The sequence below is a fragment of the Dipodomys merriami genome, unplaced genomic scaffold (assembly GCF_024711535.1).
Source record: "Dipodomys merriami isolate MVZ:Mamm:240054 unplaced genomic scaffold, mDipMer1.0.p SCAF_29, whole genome shotgun sequence".
In the NCBI taxonomy this organism is placed as follows: domain Eukaryota; kingdom Metazoa; phylum Chordata; class Mammalia; order Rodentia; family Heteromyidae; genus Dipodomys; species Dipodomys merriami.
Genome location: NW_027204381.1, coordinates 5604127 through 5623438, shown reverse-complemented (window position 1 = coordinate 5623438; position 19312 = coordinate 5604127). Strand labels below are relative to the sequence as shown.

Here is a 19312-nt window from a genome sequence, read left to right as displayed (position 1 = left end):
ACTGAGCAGGTAAGTGTAAATAGGTCTAGTTATTCAATGTAAGTCAATGCTACTTGTATGAAATCTCTTTAGCATATATACTTTAGTACTGGTTTGAAAAAGCTTCCTAAATTGTTTTGGGCAGGGAGTTACTTGGCTCACACCTTTAATCCTAGCTACTCAGAAGGATGAGATCTGAGGATTGCAGTTCAAAGCCAGCACAGGCAGGAAGGTCTGTGAGGACTCTTATCTCCAATAAACCACTCAGGAAACCAGAAGTGGTGCTGTGGCTTAAGTGGTAGAGTGCTCACCTGAGCTGAAGAGCTGAGGGATAGTGACCAGAGTTCAAGCCCCATGACCCACCAAAAAAAAAAAAAAAAAGGGTCGCAATGTACTTTTCATCTATGAACATGGTGGCAGTGATGGAGTACCATCTGCTCATCATTCCTCAAGGATAAATGGAGCCCTGTGGCCTGACACCTGCAGGAAAGTTCTGCATTTCCTTGGGTGGCATACATATCCACAGGCTAAGAGCCTAAGCTGGCCTGAAATTCACTACATAGCTCAGGCTGGTCTTGACCTTGTGATCCTCTTGCCTTTGATTCCAGCAGTGTATCACCATGACTTTCCAGTTTCTGGATAACAAAATATAATATTCTCCTTGAAGACCTCTCATACATTCAGAGATGCCTTCAGGAAAGAATCCCAACCCCAGCCAGCTCAGCACCACTCACCATAACTTCAGTGTTCCTGAGCACATTCTGATATCCAGCTGGATGGAGGACAATGCCACTAGGGTTGGTGTAGACACCATGGATGTGTAACACACTCAGCTTCCGCTTCTCCTGAGCCCACTCCAAGACCTGCACAACACAAACACACACACACAATTCAAACAGGATGGCAGGGTAAGTATCTACTTTAGATCACAACCGGCAAGAGGCTGAGGCCAACTCTCCAGTTCACATCAAAGGACAAGAATACCACACCTGTTGTGGCTTAAGTTTCCCTTCAGGTATGACTGTCAGGAGTGACAGCAGCAACTTGGACAATTTATCCTTTGAAAGTAACAACTAGAAATTAGTTTGTCATCAGAGTAACAGAGGCCCTGTGATTGTAAATATGAGCAGCTCTGGATGACTGCTTCAGTGATGGCTCCAGGCTTCTGCGCCATTTTACTTTTCACAGTGACTCCAGGCTAGTCACATGGCTTACTCTAGCCAAAGGACATTAGCAAACAGGACACAAAGAGAACCTTGAAGAGTGTTGGTTCAGTGAGTTCTTTTTCCTCTTTGCTGCTTTTGGAACCAGGCTATTATGTGAAGAAGCCTCGGCTTGCCTGCTAGAAAGCTGTCTGCCCAGCCTGCCACCTGCATCTAGACAGAGAAGCTTAGTTTCTATCAAGCAGCCCCAGACCAGCCACCAGGCAATCTAACCCATGTGAATATGCCACACAGCAGCTGAGAAATTGGTCAGCTGGGCTGCTGAGCTCCGCTTATTAACTCACTTCTTCAAGGGTCAGAGCCAGAGAAATGTTTGTTACTTTAATAAGCTCTGAAGTTTCAGAAGATTTTCTTGTACAGCAATAGAAGAGACTGAAAAAAATCACAGATACCTCTGAGGAACCTAAAAGGCTACTAATGAGGAACAACCATTAGATGACAGTGTTACAACAGTCACCTAGATTTTACAGCTCCATTTTGGGAGACAGTATAAATTTAGGCTTAGGACATTCTTGAGAAATAAGGCATTGAGTATAAAAAAGCAGCCAAGAAAAGTAGAGACCAGCGAGGTGCTGGTGGCTCACACCTGAAATCCTATCTACTCAAGAGGTTAAGATCTGAGGAGTGTGGCTCAAAGCCAGCCTGGGCAGGAAAGTCCGTGAGACTCTTATCTCTAATAAGCTACTCAGAAAAGGGCAGAAGTAGCACTGTGGCTCAAGTGGTAGAGTGCTAGCCTTGAGCCAAAGAAGCTCAGGGACAGTGCCCAGGCCCTGAGTTCAAGCCCCAGGGCTAGCACAGAAAAAGACACACACACACACACACACACACACACACACACACACACACACACACACACACACACACACACACACACACACACACACACACACACACACACACACACACACACACACACACACACACACACACACACACACACACACACACACACACACTAAAGATCATGAGCAAAGCTCACCATCTTGAAATAAAAACAAAAAAAAATCACTGAAATTAAATAGTGGGAGATTTGTTCAAAGACCAGTATGGAAGTTTGGTCCCTTGATGAATCTTGTGATGACAATATGTGGAGAGGGCAATAGTGGGCAGCAGGACAATACTGGGATGATGGCAAAACAAGGAGATAACATCACCATATTAGAAAGTATGGAGCAGTTATAAATGACAGCTGGTCAGCAGAGAAAGCCACATCCTCTTTCCAAGGGCCTGTTTCACTATGAAGTAAAAATTGAGTGATGTATACTTCCATATTAAAGTTTGAGTACTAATAAGCCGTGGTCTAAGAACCAATCAATGGCTTTAGCAAATGACTGGGACACTGTTCCTAATGTGGGCCACAAATACAAAGCAAATTCTGGAAATGAGAAGGATTTCCTTAGCTGTAGAAAGGCCTATATTAGCTTCTGATGCCATGAAGATTTGATTTGATTCTTATCAGAAATGGTTACTAAGTTTTGAATTTTGTGCAATCACTTATTAAAATTCAAGAAATATTTACTGAGCATCCACAATGTCCTAAGTACTGTCTGAGACAGAAAAGAAAGCAGACTGACATTGAGAGACTCTTATCTCCAATACACTACTCAGAAAAGGCCAGAAGTAACACTGTGGCTCTTCAGCCGAGGCCCAGAGTTCAAGCCCCATGACCGACCAAAAAAAAGTCAGCAAGCAGATGAACATCCAAGGTAAAACCTGCTAGTACTAAGTGCTTTGAAGGAAGTAGATACGTGAATGGACCAAAAAGTGAAGTCCAACTTGAAGAGGATGGCCAGAGGGTTTCTCCAGGGAGACAATACTTGAGATTTATGAGAGGATGAGGGAGTAGCTTGAAAAGTCTTCATGGCACCATTTCTCTAAATTGAACTCCCCTTTAAAACCTGGCTTCCATAGCCAGGAACTGATGGCTCATGCCTATAATCCTAGCTACTCCAGAGCTGAGATCTGAGGATTATGGTTCAAAGCCAGCACCAAGCAGGAAAGTCCATGAGACTCAGTCTAATTAATGACCAAAAAGTAGGAAGTAGAGCAGTGGCTCACGCAGTAGAATGCTTGCCTTAAGCAACAAAAGCTAAGGGACAATGCCTAGGCCCTGAGCTTAAGCCCCAGCACTAATATAACCCCTCTTTCTCCCCTCCTCACCCCCTGAAAAAAAAACCCACAAAAATACCTGGCTTCTGGGGCTGGGAAGGTGGCTCAGCAGTAGAGTGATTGCCTCGCACACACGAGGCCCTGGGTTTAATTCCTCAGCACCACATAAACAGAAAAGGCTAGAAGTGGCGCTGTGGCTCAAGTGTTAGTGTGCTAGCCTTGAGCTGAAGAGCTCCAGGAAAGTGCCCAAGCCTAGAGCTCAAGCCCCACAACTGACAAAAAACAAACAAACAAAAACAAAAACAAAAAAAAACCTGGCTTCTGGGCTGGAAAGGTGGCTCAGTGTTGAGGCCCTGGGTTCGATTCCTCAGCACCACATAAGCAGAAAAAAAAGCCGGAAGTGGCACTGTGGCTCAAGTGGTAGAGCGCTAGCCTTGAGCTGAAGAGCTGAGGGTCAGCGCCCAGGCCCAGAGTTTAGGCCCCATGACCAGACCCCAAACAAAAACAAAAACAAAAAACCTGGCTTCCTTGCCAACAAAACCACAGATGGATATTTTAGGTACTATTCTGGCAGAGGCAGGACTATGGCAATGAATGTCAATGGGTGAATCACTGATCTACTCAGACTATTTAGCTGTGTACCAAGATGGACAGAAAAAGCAGGTTGAAAACAAAGTCGAGAATAAAAATTAAGAATTCATCTTGAACAGCTGACAAATAAAAACATCAGGATTTTGGTAGATGGCTTAGGTATGGCACAGACTACCTTTAGAAAAGTCTGCTACTGATATCTAGTATAGGTATGAGTCAAGCGGAAAAGGTCAGATAATGTGATGTTAGGAAAATGAACCTTAAATATGTATTTTAATGTTTTCGTTTCTTTCATGCATGTGTTTCTAACGCATTTATAAGATTATTTCTTTGTTGCTTTGTATGTCCCTCCCCCACAGTGTAACCCCCGCTTTCACTATATTTGATGTCAGTATAACATGTGGAGGAGATGGGGACAAACAAGTCGTTTAAGGATTCAGGTGGACCTGTTGCAACAATGAGAAGTACAAAATGTCATGTCAAAACCAGCTTTACAATGTCGGTGTGGGGGGGGAGGGGGGTATAATTGGGTAGGGGGAGGGGGGTAAAATTGGGTGGGGGGACGGGGGAGGCGGGGAAGGGAAGTTAAGGGTAAACAAAGGAGGAGGCTGCAATGCTTGGTAAGAAATGTATGCATTATCCTGCCCATGTAATTGTAGCCCCTCTGTACAGTATGTTCTCAAATAAAATAAAATACAATTAAAAATAAATAAATAAAAATTATTCATAAATTTAAAAAAAAAAAAGAAAAGAAAAGTCTGCTACTGGAAGTGGCACTGTGGCTCAAGTGGTAGAGGGCTCGCCTTGAGCTGAAGAGCACAGGGACCTCGCCCAAGCCCAGAGTTCAAGCCCCACAACCGACAAAAAAAAGAGAAGTCTGCTGCTATTTCCACTGAAGACCAATCTCAACCCTTAAAACTGTCATACGGTATAGAATTTGCTTTTCTAACCATCATAAAATAGTTTCTAGAAAACATTATACCATTTGATACTCTCAAGTGCTAAAGAGATCTTATATTCCAAACAACTTCCCCTAATCCCTAATTCCCCCTTTGAAAGTAGGGGAAGCTGTCAAAACTCACAGATATACACTTTTAAGATCTGTGCACTTTATTGTACATTGATTTTATCTTAAAAAAAAACCTAGACCCACCAAATCAAGGAAAGGACACCTCTTTTCTTATGCTACATGAATACCAACATAACAAGCAGTTTTTCTGATGAAGATGCAAACCACTAGCTCAAGAGGAGACAGTGCTTTATGCTCTTACCTTTTTCTCATCAGTTAGGTCAAGGGACTCAAGCTGTTTTCCCTGGTCTGCTGCATACAGTTCCAAGAGATTATCAAAATTTGTGGTTAGTACTAGGGCCCCATTTTCCATCAAGTGGAGAACTGACTGCAGTAGCTGTTTTCCAGAATCTTCCATCTTTGACTCCAGGTCATCAAATACTTCATATAAACAGTCTTTGAAAAATGTAGAACGAACATTACTGGTACGCTGGGGAGGGATTTTAAAGAAAAAAGTTAATCCAAGGTATTTTGGCAGGCCATTTTAGATACAGTAATAAAAAAATTGAAGAATATATTGTGCTTAAAGGATAAACTATCACTTTCACAGGAATAAAGAAAATGGGATGATACTTGTTGAGCAAATGTCTACAAATGTCTAGATTAAGTGATTGATACTGTTCTACCTTAGGTAAATAAGTATAAGCTCTCTAGGCAGACTTTGTGTGCTGGTCCTGGGGCTTAAACTCAGGGCCTGGCCACTGTCCCCCTGAGTTTTGGGGCTAAAGGATAACATTTTACCACTTGAGCCACAGCTCCACTTCTTTTTTTTTTTTTTTGTCATTAGTGGGAGATAAGAATCTCACAGCCTTTCCTGCCATTGCTGGCTTTGAACCATTATCCCCAGATCTCAGCCTCTAGAGTAGCTAGGATTGTATTCATGAGTCTGCTGGCACATGGCTTAGGTAGAAGAAAACTAGCACAGCTAAGAGATGAGACTTTATTCTAAGAATTAAAGGAGGGTAAAAGGCCTCAGGTAAGTGACACTCAGGCAGACTGAACTGTGGCTTAGCATCTCCTTTTCTAATCCTGGGTGTTTTTTATGTCTGCTTATGGAATTAGGAAAAACATGTAGGAAGGGTAACATCCACTAAGATGCATTGTACTGATAAATTGACATGTTGAATTGAAATCCTTTTATATAACTACTTAGAGATGATTTTAATAATATAAAGGAAAACTAACATCTGTTTTTTTTTCCTGGTCTAATTCAGCAATTTGATCACAAGTTTTCTAAGAAAAATACTTAGTACACATAAAAGTATAAAAATTTTACAATTAAAACTTACATTTTAGCTGGGCACCAGTGGCTCATATCTGTAACCCTCGCTACTCAGGACTCTGAGATCTGAGGATTCCAGTTTAAAGCCAGCCTGGGTAGACAGATCTGAGAGACTCATCTCCAACTAATAAGCAGAAAGCTGGGAGTGGAGGTGTGTGTCTCAAGTGGTAGAGAACCAGCCTCAAGTGAAAAGCTAAGCAAGACTGTGAGGCCCCAAATTCAAGCCCCAGTATCAGTATAAACATAAACATAAACACACACACGCATGTGCGCACACGCGCGCGCACACACACACACACACGCGCACACGCACACACACACACGCACACACACGCACGCATGCACACACAATTACATTTTGCAATTGTTTATTGGTTAGTTTTTGTAGTACTGTAGATTATACCCAGTCTTGTGCTGGTTCTGCACTAATATGCTATCAGCATATTATATACTAATCAAAGTATTTCTCTCTTTCACATAATGTCATCCTTCTATTTATACTTTCCATGTAGCTAAGATGACAGACATGTACCACCATGCCTACCTTTTATTGAGACTGAGTTCCAAAAACTTTTTTGCTTGAATTGTGATCCTCCTGATTTTGCCCTCATAATTAACTAGGATTACAGGTATAAGTCACCATATATGGCTGAAATTGACTATTTTATAATATATAGTTTAGGTGAAATAACTGCTTTCTTAGCTTACTATGAATGTATGTAAAGAAGTCATGTGCTGGGCTGGGAAGGTGGCTCAGTGGTGGAACACTTGCCTTGCATGCATGAGGCCCTGGGTTCGATTCCTCAGCATCACATAAGCAAAAAGAAAAAAGCTGGAAGTGGCACTGTGGCTCAAGTGGTAGAGCGCTAGCCTTGAGCTGAAGAGCTAAGGGACAGCGGCCCTGAGTTCAGGCCCCACAACCGGACCCCCCTGCCCCCTCCCCCCCAAAAAAAGAAATCATGTGCTGTATGTTTTGGTCAATGACAGACCATATATACTACAGTGATTCCATACAACTGTATCATCCATCTTGTGCTGATGTAGTCATCTTAATTTGTATACACTCTATGATTTTTACAACAGCAAATGGTCTATTGATGCATTTTCCTGTCTTACCCTCCTGCTGCTGTTAGATAAAGCTATTAGATAAAATATATAAAACAGTTCTATCTAGATTGCTATCTTTTTGAATTGGGAGATAGAATCAGTTAAGGGAAGATTAAATACAGTGTTTCTGTTTACATTTGTAAAGAGGATTTAAGACACAGACACTGACACATACACACAAATAATACTTTATGGCAGGTAGGTGTGGGAAGAGGAGATTGACAAATGCTACAAATGCATGGGTAGGAGCAAGATGCCTCAACAGAGTTAACCTCTTTGCATTTAAATTTTTTTTAAAATCAATGTGTCTTAATCTATTTAGAATACTTACTTTAAAAAAGCAAAATTGGAGGGCTGGGAAGGTGGCTCAGTGGTAGAGTGCTTGCCTTGCACGCATGAGGCCCTTGGGTTTGATTCCTCAGTACAACAAACAGAAAAGCCAAAAGTGGTGCCATGGCTCAAGGGGTAGAGTGCTCACCTTGAGCTAAAGAGTTGAGGGACAGTGCCCAGGCCCAGAGTTTAAGGCCCATGACTGACAAAAAAAAAAAAAAAAAAAAAATCTTATGGGGCTGGGAAGATGGCTCAGTGGTAGAGCGCTTGCCTTGCATGCCTGAGGCCCTGGGTTCAATTCCTCAGCATCACATAAGCAAAAAGAAAAAAAAAAAGCCAGAAGTGGCGCTGTGGCTCAAGAGGTAGAGCGCTAGCCTTGAGCTGAAGAGCTGACGGACAGCGCCCAGGCCCAGAGTTCAGGCCCCACGACCGGACCCCCCCCCCAAAAAAAAAAGCAAAATTGGGTTAGAGATATGGCTCAAGCAGTAGAGTGCCTTCCTAGCAGCACAAAGCACTGAGTGTCTCCCCTCTCTCCCCCTAAAAAAATCCCCAAAAGCAAAATTAAGTTTCAAATTCAATGCAATGATTTTCTTATTCTTCTTAGAAAGAACCTGTGTTTAATAATTATTTGGTGCCTGACTCATATACGCACACTGTTTCAACATCAGTCTAAGTACTTAACACACAGATAAAAAGGCCTTGGGAGACTAAGATAGCCATGTAGAATACATTTTCTTTTTTCCAAGAAAAGAAATACAAATTTGGGGGCTGGGAAGGTGGCTCAGTGGTACAGCGCTTGCCTTGCATGCCAGAGGCCCTGAGTTCGATTCCTCAGCACCACATAAGCAAAAAGAAAAAAGCCGGAAGTGGCGCTGTGGTTCAAGTGGTAGAGCGCTTGAGCTGAAGAGCTGAGGGACAGTGCCCAGGCCCAGAGTTCAGGCCCCATGACTGGACCCCAAAAAAACAAACAAACAAAAAAAGAAATACAAATTTGGATATAAAATACTGAAGCATTTATTTTAGCTATTTATCTTTTATTAATATTTCCATAAATCATTCAATCTCTACTATTAACATAAACAGGAAGGAATGAAGCTTTTTCAGTAGCATTAATTTCCTCAGATTTGAAAGTGTTTTTCTTAGGGCACGTGACCCTAGAACCCAATTTCTCACCAGTTAGCCTCAGTAAGGACGGACAAAGGAATGAGAACATGAACAGAGGGGTCAGAAGTCAAAAGGAAGTGCCCAACTCCCACACAACTTCTGAGGACCTTGCCCATTCACTTCCAACAGCTCTGAGTCCCAAGCCTTCAGTTTCAGTTCATTCACCCTGTAGCTAGCTCATCTTTCTAATCCCATACAAGAGAAAAAGAAACAAGCAAACAAAAGCCTCCCAGCTCTTTCCCCAAGATTTCTAGTACATTTACTTTGGACTCTTATCATTCTTTCAAGGTAATTAGTGCTCTAGTACAGTTGTAGTTCCCCAGTCCCATCCAGGTCTATAGGTACAAAACAAATGTTGGAAGGAAGGTTAAGTGATTTGCCCAGCGTTCCAGTATATTTAAATGGCAGGATCTTTCTGATTCAGACAATCATGCCATCATTATTATATCCTTCACTACCAAAGACTTGACAGTCCAGAAAAAGCCAGTGAACTTAAGACTACCTTTAATAACTGGAGGTGTGGTTCAATGACAGAGTGCCTAATGAGCATGAGGCCTAGAGTCTAAACCTCAGTGCCAATAAAAAGATTTTTTTAAATGTCTTATGAAGAAGTAAAAATAATCAATTATATTAACTTTGACCCCTGACTGTAAGACCTTTTAATATTTGGTGTGAACAAACAAAAAAATGCACATAAAGCATTTCAGCTGCACATTTGGTGGTTGTCTTGAGGAAAAATTCACAAATGGTTATTTTAATTTTAAGCCAAACTCTAACTTCTTTCACCAAATACATTTTTTTTGGTGCAACAATAATTGGGGCTTGAACTCAGGGCCATGTGCTCTCAGTCACTTTCTTGCTCATAGCTACAGCTCTATTCCTTGATCCATGCCTTCAGTCTGACATTTTGTTGGTTAACTGGAGATGGAGTCTCTTGGACTTTTCTGCCTGGGCTGGCTCAAACCTTGAGCCTCTAGGACTGGGCCTCCTCAGTAGCTACAATTACAGGTGTGAGCCACCATCACCTACTTCCTACTTATTTTGTTTTAGAAACAATTATTTTAATAAAAATGTTATTTTACTACAAGTAGGTTCATTGGAAAACAAGTTAATATTAACAAATTAGCATTCATTTTCGTCCTTCCTTACCTCACAACTGTACTGGGAATACAAGTGTGTACTACCACTACCTCTTCCAGCACAAATGAATTTTGATTTCCACTATGTTTTTGGTTTTTGTTTTATTGTAGTAGTAAGACTTGGGGCTGTCCCTTAGCTTTTTCATTCAAGTCTGGTACTCTACCACTTGAGCCACAGATCACTTCTAGCTTTTTGATGGTTAACCAGAGATAAGAGTCTCTGAGCTTTATCTGCCTAAGCTGGCTTTGAATCAAGATCCTCAGACAGATGGGCTGGGAGGTTGGCTCGGTGGTAGAGTGCTTGCCTTGCATGCATGAGGCCCTGGGTTCTATTCCTCAGCACCACATAAGCAGAAAAAAGCCAGAAGTGGTGCTGTGGCTCAAGTGGTAGGGCACTAGCCTTGAGCTGAAGAGCTGAGGGACAGCGCCCAGGCCCAGAGTTCAGCCCCCACAACTGGCAAAAAAAAAAAAAAAAAACATCCTCAGATGTCAGCCTCCTAAGTAGCTAGGATCACAAGTGTAAGCCACCAGTGCCTGGCTAATTTTCAATAATTTAAGGCAAAGTAAGACATTCAAGTCCTTGGTCCACCTTTGTTTGATACAACAAGATGAAATTCCTTTGGAGTATTACCTCTAGAAAGAACATAAAAAAACTGGTTTTGTTTCATAAAAATTATCTCTAATTTTTCTGAGATTCCAAGGATTACACTCTGCAGTAATGAACAGAAAAATAAAAAATACAGTGGAAATGGGTACTAATTTTGTGTATGTGAAAGTCTGATCACACACACAGAAATAAAGTCAAGTTAATTACCCTGAAAAGGGTCCATTAATAGTTTGCAGAAGAGCCAAACGTTACACAAACCTGTAAGTTATAAAGGAACATTCAGCATGCTAGTCACGGTTTTAGGAAATCTGAAAGGGCATGGGACACAGGGCATTACTCACAGGAGAGAGTTTCTGAATAAGGTCATGGGCAACATGGACGAGGTTCTTATCTTCATGGAGACACTTCTGAAACTTTTTGCTCTCCTCATCTTCTAGAAGATCAAAATCAATGGCAGCATCCAGTAAAGCCTGAATTAACCCCTTCCAGGATTTCAGGGCTGGAACCTGAGGTGCAACTGCAGCACTGATGCCTGTTCCAATCACCAGCACAAGTTCTCGGGGCTTCTTAGTTTTTAAGCTTGGAAGCAGCTTCCTGAAAAAGCAAAACATATGAGGATTGGAATCTCCTATAGATGTAAGAATGTGGAAAGTCTGTGTGATTAGCGCTGTAGTCAGCTGTCAAAGGCAACATGTTTCCCCGCTGTTAACTTTCATAGGTGTGAGGATGACAAATACTGGCTTCTGATACTTCTCTAACGGAGCTTAAGCAAAACAAAGGCCAAAGTGCTGTACCATTTGTGCTGGAAAACAAAGTAGTAAACTTATTTCTGGAATCCTAAAAAGAAAAAAAAAATCTTAAAATCAACTTTTTCTTCATAGTTGTCTCAACCTACGAAAACCCATGCATATTAGGAAAAGGTCCAAATGTATTACAGCTCAGCTTAGTTCTATCAACTAAATCATATTTCAAATCAATATAATATTTCAAAAGACCACCTTTGCTTTGTATTCCAGAGAGAGAAAAAAGATCTCCATGCAAATTTAAGTTCCTACTGTTGAGAAATGTGCAACAAGAGAAGAAAGCAAATTGAACATTTTAACTCCAAATTTTGTTAAGCATTACTAACATAAAATTGAGCATGAGACTGATGGAACAATGTTCTAGATATCTTCAGGCAAAAAAGGAAAAAGAGAAAAAAAAAAAGGTCATGAAGATTCTGGAAACCCAGGAGGGGCCTCACATATCCAAATAAACAAAGGATAGGATCCAACAGTGAAAACATCCCTTTCTCACCACACACAGAGCTCTCTCTGAAACACTGATATGAGAAAGCATGGGCAAAGTTTGTACTTCTGTTCCTCACTATTCTTTCTAAAGCATTTGTTTAAAAAGAGTCCCTTCATTTTAATTTCTGCTGGTAGCATGCTTTTTTTTCCACAAGAAATTACTTTTTCTATTTCCAAATAATAATTTTATGACTATTGTACTATTTACTTTTTTCCTCCTAATGCTGGAGATCAAACGCAGGGCCTCAAACATTCTAACCAAGCACTCTACCACTGAGCTACATTCTCAGCCTTTTTGTTTTTAGCTATGCATAGGTATGGATGCTTGAACTGTAATTTTTCCTAATTAAGAATTGCAGCCAGGTGCTGATGGCTCATGCTTGTAATCCTAGATACTCAGGAGGCTGAGATTTGAGGATCAAGGTTTGGAGCTACCCTGGGCAGAAAAGTCTGTGAAAATCTGAATCCAATCAGGAGATGTGAGGGTTCCTCTTCAAAGGAAAATGGAACAAGAGTGAGTTCCTCAATTGTAAAGCCTGGTCATTCTTGATACCCGGAAGAAAACCTATTACCCATCTAGTGTTTTCTCTTAAATGTTAGCAAACAACTATCAGTTGTTTACATTTGAGAAAGAAAAGTTCCTTACCCCAAGAATTACACAAAAAGAAACGAGCAGGTAGAGAGAAATTTGGAAGAAGTAAGACAAGGGGGGAAAAACCCCAATACCTTTACATATATTTTAAGAAATTGTATCCACACAAAAAGACTTCTTAGAAATTAAAAATACAAAGCCAGGAGTGGTTCTCAGGAGGCTGACGCAGGAGGACAGAGAGTTTGAGGTCAATCTGAGCTATATAGCGAGATTCTGTCTTAAAAAAAATCCAAAACAGATATGAAAACAAAAATTGGGGGGAGGGGGAACCGCACAGAAATGAAAAATCCACAAGCTAAAAATAAAGGAGAAAAAGAATTTAAAAATAAGGGATTTAAAAAATTGAACAAAGTGTAAGAAAACTAAAGACGTAATTCAGAAGGTCCAACGTCTGAAACACAGTCTACAAAGAGAGAGGAAAAACATTGTAACGGAAAGCATCCAATATTTAACACAAGACTGTTTCTTCAAAGTGAAATTACTGGTAGCTAGCTTCAAAGAGCTCCAGTGTCTAAATTTGTATGAGGACACATCGTTGTGAAATTTCAGGTTACTGACAATAAGATGATCTTTCAGCTTTACTAAGCAGAGAAAATGAGGTCATATAATTAATACAAAGCACTACTGTGGTTTGGATCTAGGCTGGGAAGGCTTAGTTCTCAAAGCAGCAATGCTCAGGGTTGAGGCTTTTAAGATCATTAGATCACTAAGGCTATGATTTCATCAACACACTACACTGATAGATTAGTCTGAATAGGTAGGATTGCAGGTGTGAGCCACTGATGCCTGACTGAAGCAAAGCCTTTTTGTTATGTTGTTGTAGAGCCTGAACTCAGAGCCTGGGCACAGTCTCTGAGCTTTTGCCCTCAAGGCTAGTGCTCTACTACTCTGAGACACAACTTTGCTTCTGACTTTTTGGTAGTCAACTGAAGATAAGAGTCTCATGGACTTTCCCACCCCAGCTGGCTTTGAATCTCAATCCTCATCTCAGCCTCTTGAGTAGCTAGGATTATAGACATGAGCCACTGACACTCGGCTCAGTAAAGACTTTTAAAACATATATTACCTTGACAAAATGAAATCCAAGATGAAAATAATTTTTCCAATGCAAGTCAATGTTCATTAGCGAAAGTTCATTATTTTTCTTTACCTCCCACTAATGGTAATTTTTTTATGTTCCTCTGATTCTCTTTCTCTTGTTTACCTGGGCTTTTTGGTGGGGGGTTCGCCATCACTGAAGAATCCAAAAATCTCGTCTATATCAGAGGCCTGGCTCCCTGTAGAAGCCATCCAGTTTCTAAAATAGATTAGACACCATGTACCACGATTAGATCTGTAAGTTATACCATTTGAAATAGCAATACATTAAATAGTTTTAATAAGCTATATACATTTTTTTTGGTTGGTCATGGGGCTTGAACTCTGGGCCTGGGCACTGTCCCTCAGCTCTTCAGCTCAAGGTTAGCACCCTACCACCTGTGCCACAGCACCACTTCCGGCTTTTTTTTTCCTGCTTATGTGGTGCTGAGGAATCAAACCCAGGGCCTCATACATGCCAGGCAAGCACTCTACCATTGAGCCACCTTCCCAGCCCAGCTATATAAAATTTAAAGGTGTTTTGGCACTGCCCTCTGCTTTACAGAAATGTATTTATTAGTGAGTATTCCAAACTTAAAGAATTAAATTAAATCAGTCTAAAAGAGGTAACCTCAAATGAAGAGGACTTTGGTGCTCCACGGTGCCATCTTACTGCTTCTGTTTCTGAAGGTCTCCACCAACCTCCCAGCAAAACAACCACATCAATACTCTGTGGCCCTTAAGAGATACCTGTGATCCTCTCATAGGAGATGGGTTTGGGATACTTAGGAGATTAAAACAACCCATGGACAAGAGTGCTAAGAAGTCTAAATTATCCATTTACCCTCAGGTGAAGAAGGGTTAAGAATAATCAATACTAGTTTGCTTATTGTTACCAAACAACTGTATCCTCCTAGACAGCTAAACCTGGAGGGGGCATTTAAATCAAGTCACTGTGATAAAGGCTGTGGAAAAGGCTATTAACATTCAAAGATGTAAGAAAAAATGGCCAATTAGGTTCAAGCACTGGAATAACAAAAATTATTACAAAGAACTGTTTGTTTGAAACCTTAATAAACTTGCCAAATCTAAGAACTGATAATAGCAATAATATTTTAAGCATACACCATGCAGAAGACAATACACAGAGTTTGGGGTATTTTATCATATTCCAATATCAATGTTCAGGAAGAACAAAATCATTAATAATCATTGCAGGTTTACTGTTAGAAAAGTTTTTGAAAGCCAGGTGCCAGTGGCACATACCTATAATCCTAGCTACTCAGGAGGCTGAGATCTAGGATCGTGGTTCAAAGCCAGCCCGGGAAGGAAAATCCATGAGACTCACATCTCCAATTAACTATTCAGAAAAAGCAGGAAATGGCACGCTGTGGTTCAAGTGGTAGAGTGCTAGCCTTGAGTAAAAAGAAGCTCATGAACAGTACTCAGGTCTTGAGTTCAAGCTCTAGAACTGACAAAAAAAAAGTTTTTTAAAAAGTTGCCTGATTAATTTTTTTCTGGTAAACAGAAGACTCAGTTCCTTACTGCATATCCTATCTCATATAATAGAACCGTTCTTTGATATTGTAACTATTTGGAAAATAAGATTCATAAAATCATAAGCATTAGGAAATGAACGCTCTCTGGTCCAATATTTGACTAGCAATCTTCGGGAAGAAAGCTGGGCCTCATGAAACACAAGCAATTTCAATGATTTAACTCCACCATATGCATGCTTGTTAAAAGGAGACTGTAGATTCTTGCAAATGAAATTGATTTTTTTATTTTTAGCCCAGCACTGGTGGCTCACGACTGTAATCCCAGCTACTCAGGGGGCTGAGATCTGAGGATTGCAGTTCAAAGCCAATGGGGGCAGGAAAGTCCATGAGATTCTTATCCCCAATAAACCACCAGAAAACTGGAAGTGGCACTGTGGCCCAGAGTTCAAGCCCCATGACCGACAAAAAAAAAAAAAAATTTATTTTTTCTAGAAAGCACATTTAGTATATACGCTAAAATATTGAACCAGAAGCTCTAGGGGATTTGTTTGTAAGTGGGAATTGAGCTCAGTCAGGGCTTAGGGCCCCCATCTTGAGCACTGTCCTCCATTCCTTTGCTTTCTGCCTGTTTTCAGACAGAGTCTTGCGCTTTTGCTTGGGATGGCCTCACATGATCCTCCTACCTCCGTTCTCTGCCTTCGGAGTAGCTGGGATTACAGATGTGTACCACTGAGCCAAGCTCCAGGAGATCTTACTACATCAAAAAGGAAACACCCAAATAAAAGGCAGTTTTTCTAGAGTCCATCTACTTTGGTATAAATATACTATTAATACTCAATAAGTAGTCAAATACGCCATCACACCATTCTTCCTTTAAGTGTATGTATCACTGTAGTTGAATAGCTTTCCAGTTTGATAATTCCAGCAAACAGCATTAGTCATCACTAAAATATTTTCATTAAATTTTAATTTATATGAAGTAATTTATCACTTAGAAGTTTATGTTCTAGGGCTGGGAAGGTGGCTCAGTGGTAGAGCGCTCACCTTGCATGCTGAAGGCCCTGGGTTCGATTCCTCAGCACCACATAAGCAGAAAAAAAAAAAGCCGGAAGTGGTGCTGTGGCTCAAGTGGTAGAGTGCTAGTCTTGAGCTGAAGAGTTGAGGGACAGTACCCAGGCCCAGAGTTCAGGCCCCATGACCGGACCACCCCCCCCCAAAAAAAGTTCTAAATATACCTTACTTATGTAACTATAACCCCTCTATACATCACCTTGACAAAAAAAATTTATGTTCTTAAAGGAAGACTAGTGATAAAAGTATGGTTAACAGATCAATTAATCAGTTTTAGGATATTATTTACAGCTACATTAGGAAAAGCTTATACAATGTAACTAAATTATACCTAGGTAAAAATATCATGTGGGAAACATAAAAGAAAAATGTAAAGGAGCATTAATCTTAATTTTGAAGAAAGGTATCTTCAGAATTTAGTGCTCAATTATTAAACCAGTTTGTTCCAAAACCTTTTTTATAGTACTTACCACATACCACACATTATTTATAAGTATTTGCTCCTTTATTTTCTTTAACTTTATTAGGAACTATGAGTTGGCCACCTGTACCCTCAAAATCCAAAATCTGAAATATGCCGATCAGTGTCAAGATGCCATGAGTGGAAAATTTCAAACTTAATCTCATGTGACTGGTTATAGCAAGGTGCAGGTGCACTGAAAGTATTTTATGACACACAAACTAATTTTGTGTTTAGACTTGGATCTTGTCTCTGAGATAACGTGTGTGTGTGTGTGTGTGTGTGTGTGTGTGTGTGTGTGTGTGTGTGTGTGTGTGTGTGTGTGTGTGTGTGTGTGTGTGTGTGTGTGTGTGTGTGTGTGTGTGTGTGTGTGTGTGTGTGTGTGTGTGTGTGTGTGTGTGTGTGTGTGTGTGTGTGTATTCCAAAATCCAAGAAAAGTTGAAACCTGCAACACTTCTGACCCCAAGCATTTTAGATAAGGGATTCTCAGCCTGTATTATGACACTATTTTACAGATGAGAAAACTGAGGCACTGGCATACTTAGGAGTCCTGAATTCAAACCATGAAAAACTTTCCTTGCCAAGACCATGCTCTTAGTTACACTGTTACTAAAAATATTCTTAAATGTTAGCTTTTCAGTTTAAAAAAACAAACTTCAAAACTATCAAAAGCATATGTATACACAGAGCAGTAACATTCTACTAAAGCAGATTTACTTGAAATCATTCTACACACTGCTTAACTCATGACTAAGTCTTAATTAGGCACTACCAGGTGGTCCCTCATTCAGAAAGCTAAGTGAACGAACCTACTTTCTCTGGTGGCAAGCACTGTGCTGTGGACTTATTCTTTTTTTCTTTTCAGTTGATCAAGGGCCTGAACTCTGGGCCTGGGCGCTGTCCCTCAGCTCTTCAGCTCAAGGCTAGCGCTTTACACTTGAGCCACAGCACCACTTCGGCCTTTTCTGCTTATGTGGTGCTGAGGAATCGAACCAGGGCCTCATGCATGCAAGGCAAGCGCTCTACCACTGAGCCACCTTCCCAGCCTCGCTATGGACTTCTCATCTGAATTCTAGATGCATTCGATTATTTTCTCCTGGGAAATATGCCTAATCATTTTTGTTGGATTCTATCTCTGACTAGTGGTCAAAACTTGATGACTAATCTTGAACACTAAACTTCCTGCTTTTTATTTACTATAGCGTCTACTGTTCTGAAAGCCCACTGAACCCACTATAATTTAAGAAAATTGCATAAGTACAACAGCTCCTGTCTGGAATGTTCTGTTACTTAGGAACGGATTGAGAAGTAATTCTCTCTGCTCACATAATACGTCATTTTATAATCATTCTGTTTTCTTATAGACTAAGTTCAAAGGATGTTTCACATACTATCTTACATGTATATACATCAAATAAATCATATTTTATTCCTGCTAGAGAAATGTTTTTTGGGACACCCCCTCAAACACACACATTGGTGTTTACCGTAAAGGATACACAGAATTGCTAAAGAGCTTCACAGACAATTGTGGAGACCTAACACAGAATTCTTAACTTGTACCAACTAGCTCACATGTAAATTCCCTCACATGATCACTACGGAGGTTTCATTTCAGTAGGACTTGCTCTGTAGAACAGAAGCAGAAAATCTTCTGCCACAGGAAAACAAAGGCATTACCTGTGGCAGTATCTTTATTATGACTACTAAGCCACGGAGAAATCCCTCAACGCTAACAGTACAACAAAATTAAAGTCAAATACTCAGTAAATGCTACAATCTCATTAACAAAAAAAAAATTTAAGGCTAAAATCTTCATGCAAGAAACAGCACATACTTTAAAACCTGTCAGTGTAGCAGGAAATATTATACTAAAACAAAATCAAAGTGAGTCTCCTAGGAAAATCCAACAAGAAACAAAGGAAAGGGTCAAGAGAAAAATCTACACATATAGAGGACCTGCGATCTGAAACCATCAGAGATGGCAGCAGCTCTTGCTTCCAAGGCATCTTCATGCTAGCACAGAGGGCAAAATTTCGCTCTTCTCTCTACTTGAGAATCAGAGAGGTCTCCCAGACGGTTTCCCCATTCTGATGGATGTCTCTCTCTTGGGCATCCAATGTACAATATCCAGCTCAAGCAAGTAGCATGCCAGAAGGAACTCGGAATAATATACTGTAGTAGACTGCCAGATAGAAAAAAAATCACATAGAAAAGTTCTAATGTTTTTAGCATTTTTGCTAGGAAATAGATCTACACATGCTTGAAAGGGTGGTATATTTCTGGCTTCAAAAAAAGTTAGTTGTGGATTGGAGGAATGGATCACAGTGGGCAAATGCTTGCCCAGCAAGTATGAGGTCCTGAGTTCAGTCCTCAGTACCACTAAAAAAAATTAGAAAACTAACCAACCAAACAGTTAGTACTTATCTATAGCAAGCTTCTATTTAAAAAACAAAACAGTAACTGGAATGGCTTATTTCTCTGGCTCACACCTGTAATCCTAGCTACTCAGGAGGCTGAGATCTGAGGATCATGGTTGGAGGCCAGCCTAGGCAGGAAAGTCTGTGAGACTCATCTTCAACTACTCAGAAAAAGCTGCAGCTCAAGTGGTACAGTGATAGATCTATGGCTCAGGTACAGTGAGTGCCCAGGCCATGAGTTCAA

The 19312-nt window shown here is 40.6% G+C and overlaps 1 protein-coding gene across 6 annotated transcripts in view; it reads right to left on the bottom strand.

Annotated features, from left to right (window-relative positions):
* Positions 1 to 19312, bottom strand: part of Fam118b (family with sequence similarity 118 member B) — a 38389-nt gene that overhangs the window by 5772 nt on the left and 13305 nt on the right. For 2 of the 6 annotated variants that reach the window (XM_070038292.1, XM_070038294.1), the window contains exons 2-5: positions 13746 to 13838; positions 10942 to 11194; positions 5174 to 5401; positions 714 to 842 (exon numbers count right to left, since the gene is read on the bottom strand). In XM_070038292.1, coding sequence (XP_069894393.1) covers positions 714 to 842; positions 5174 to 5401; positions 10942 to 11194; positions 13746 to 13831 — 696 coding nt within the window. In that variant the 5' untranslated portion in view covers positions 13832 to 13838. Of the gene's footprint in view, positions 1 to 713; positions 843 to 5173; positions 5402 to 10941; positions 11195 to 13745; positions 13839 to 14884; positions 14994 to 15800; positions 15842 to 18607; positions 18735 to 19312 lie in introns of those variants that run through there. The other 4 variants (XM_070038291.1, XM_070038290.1, XM_070038296.1 and 1 more) reach the window with 4 other exon arrangements.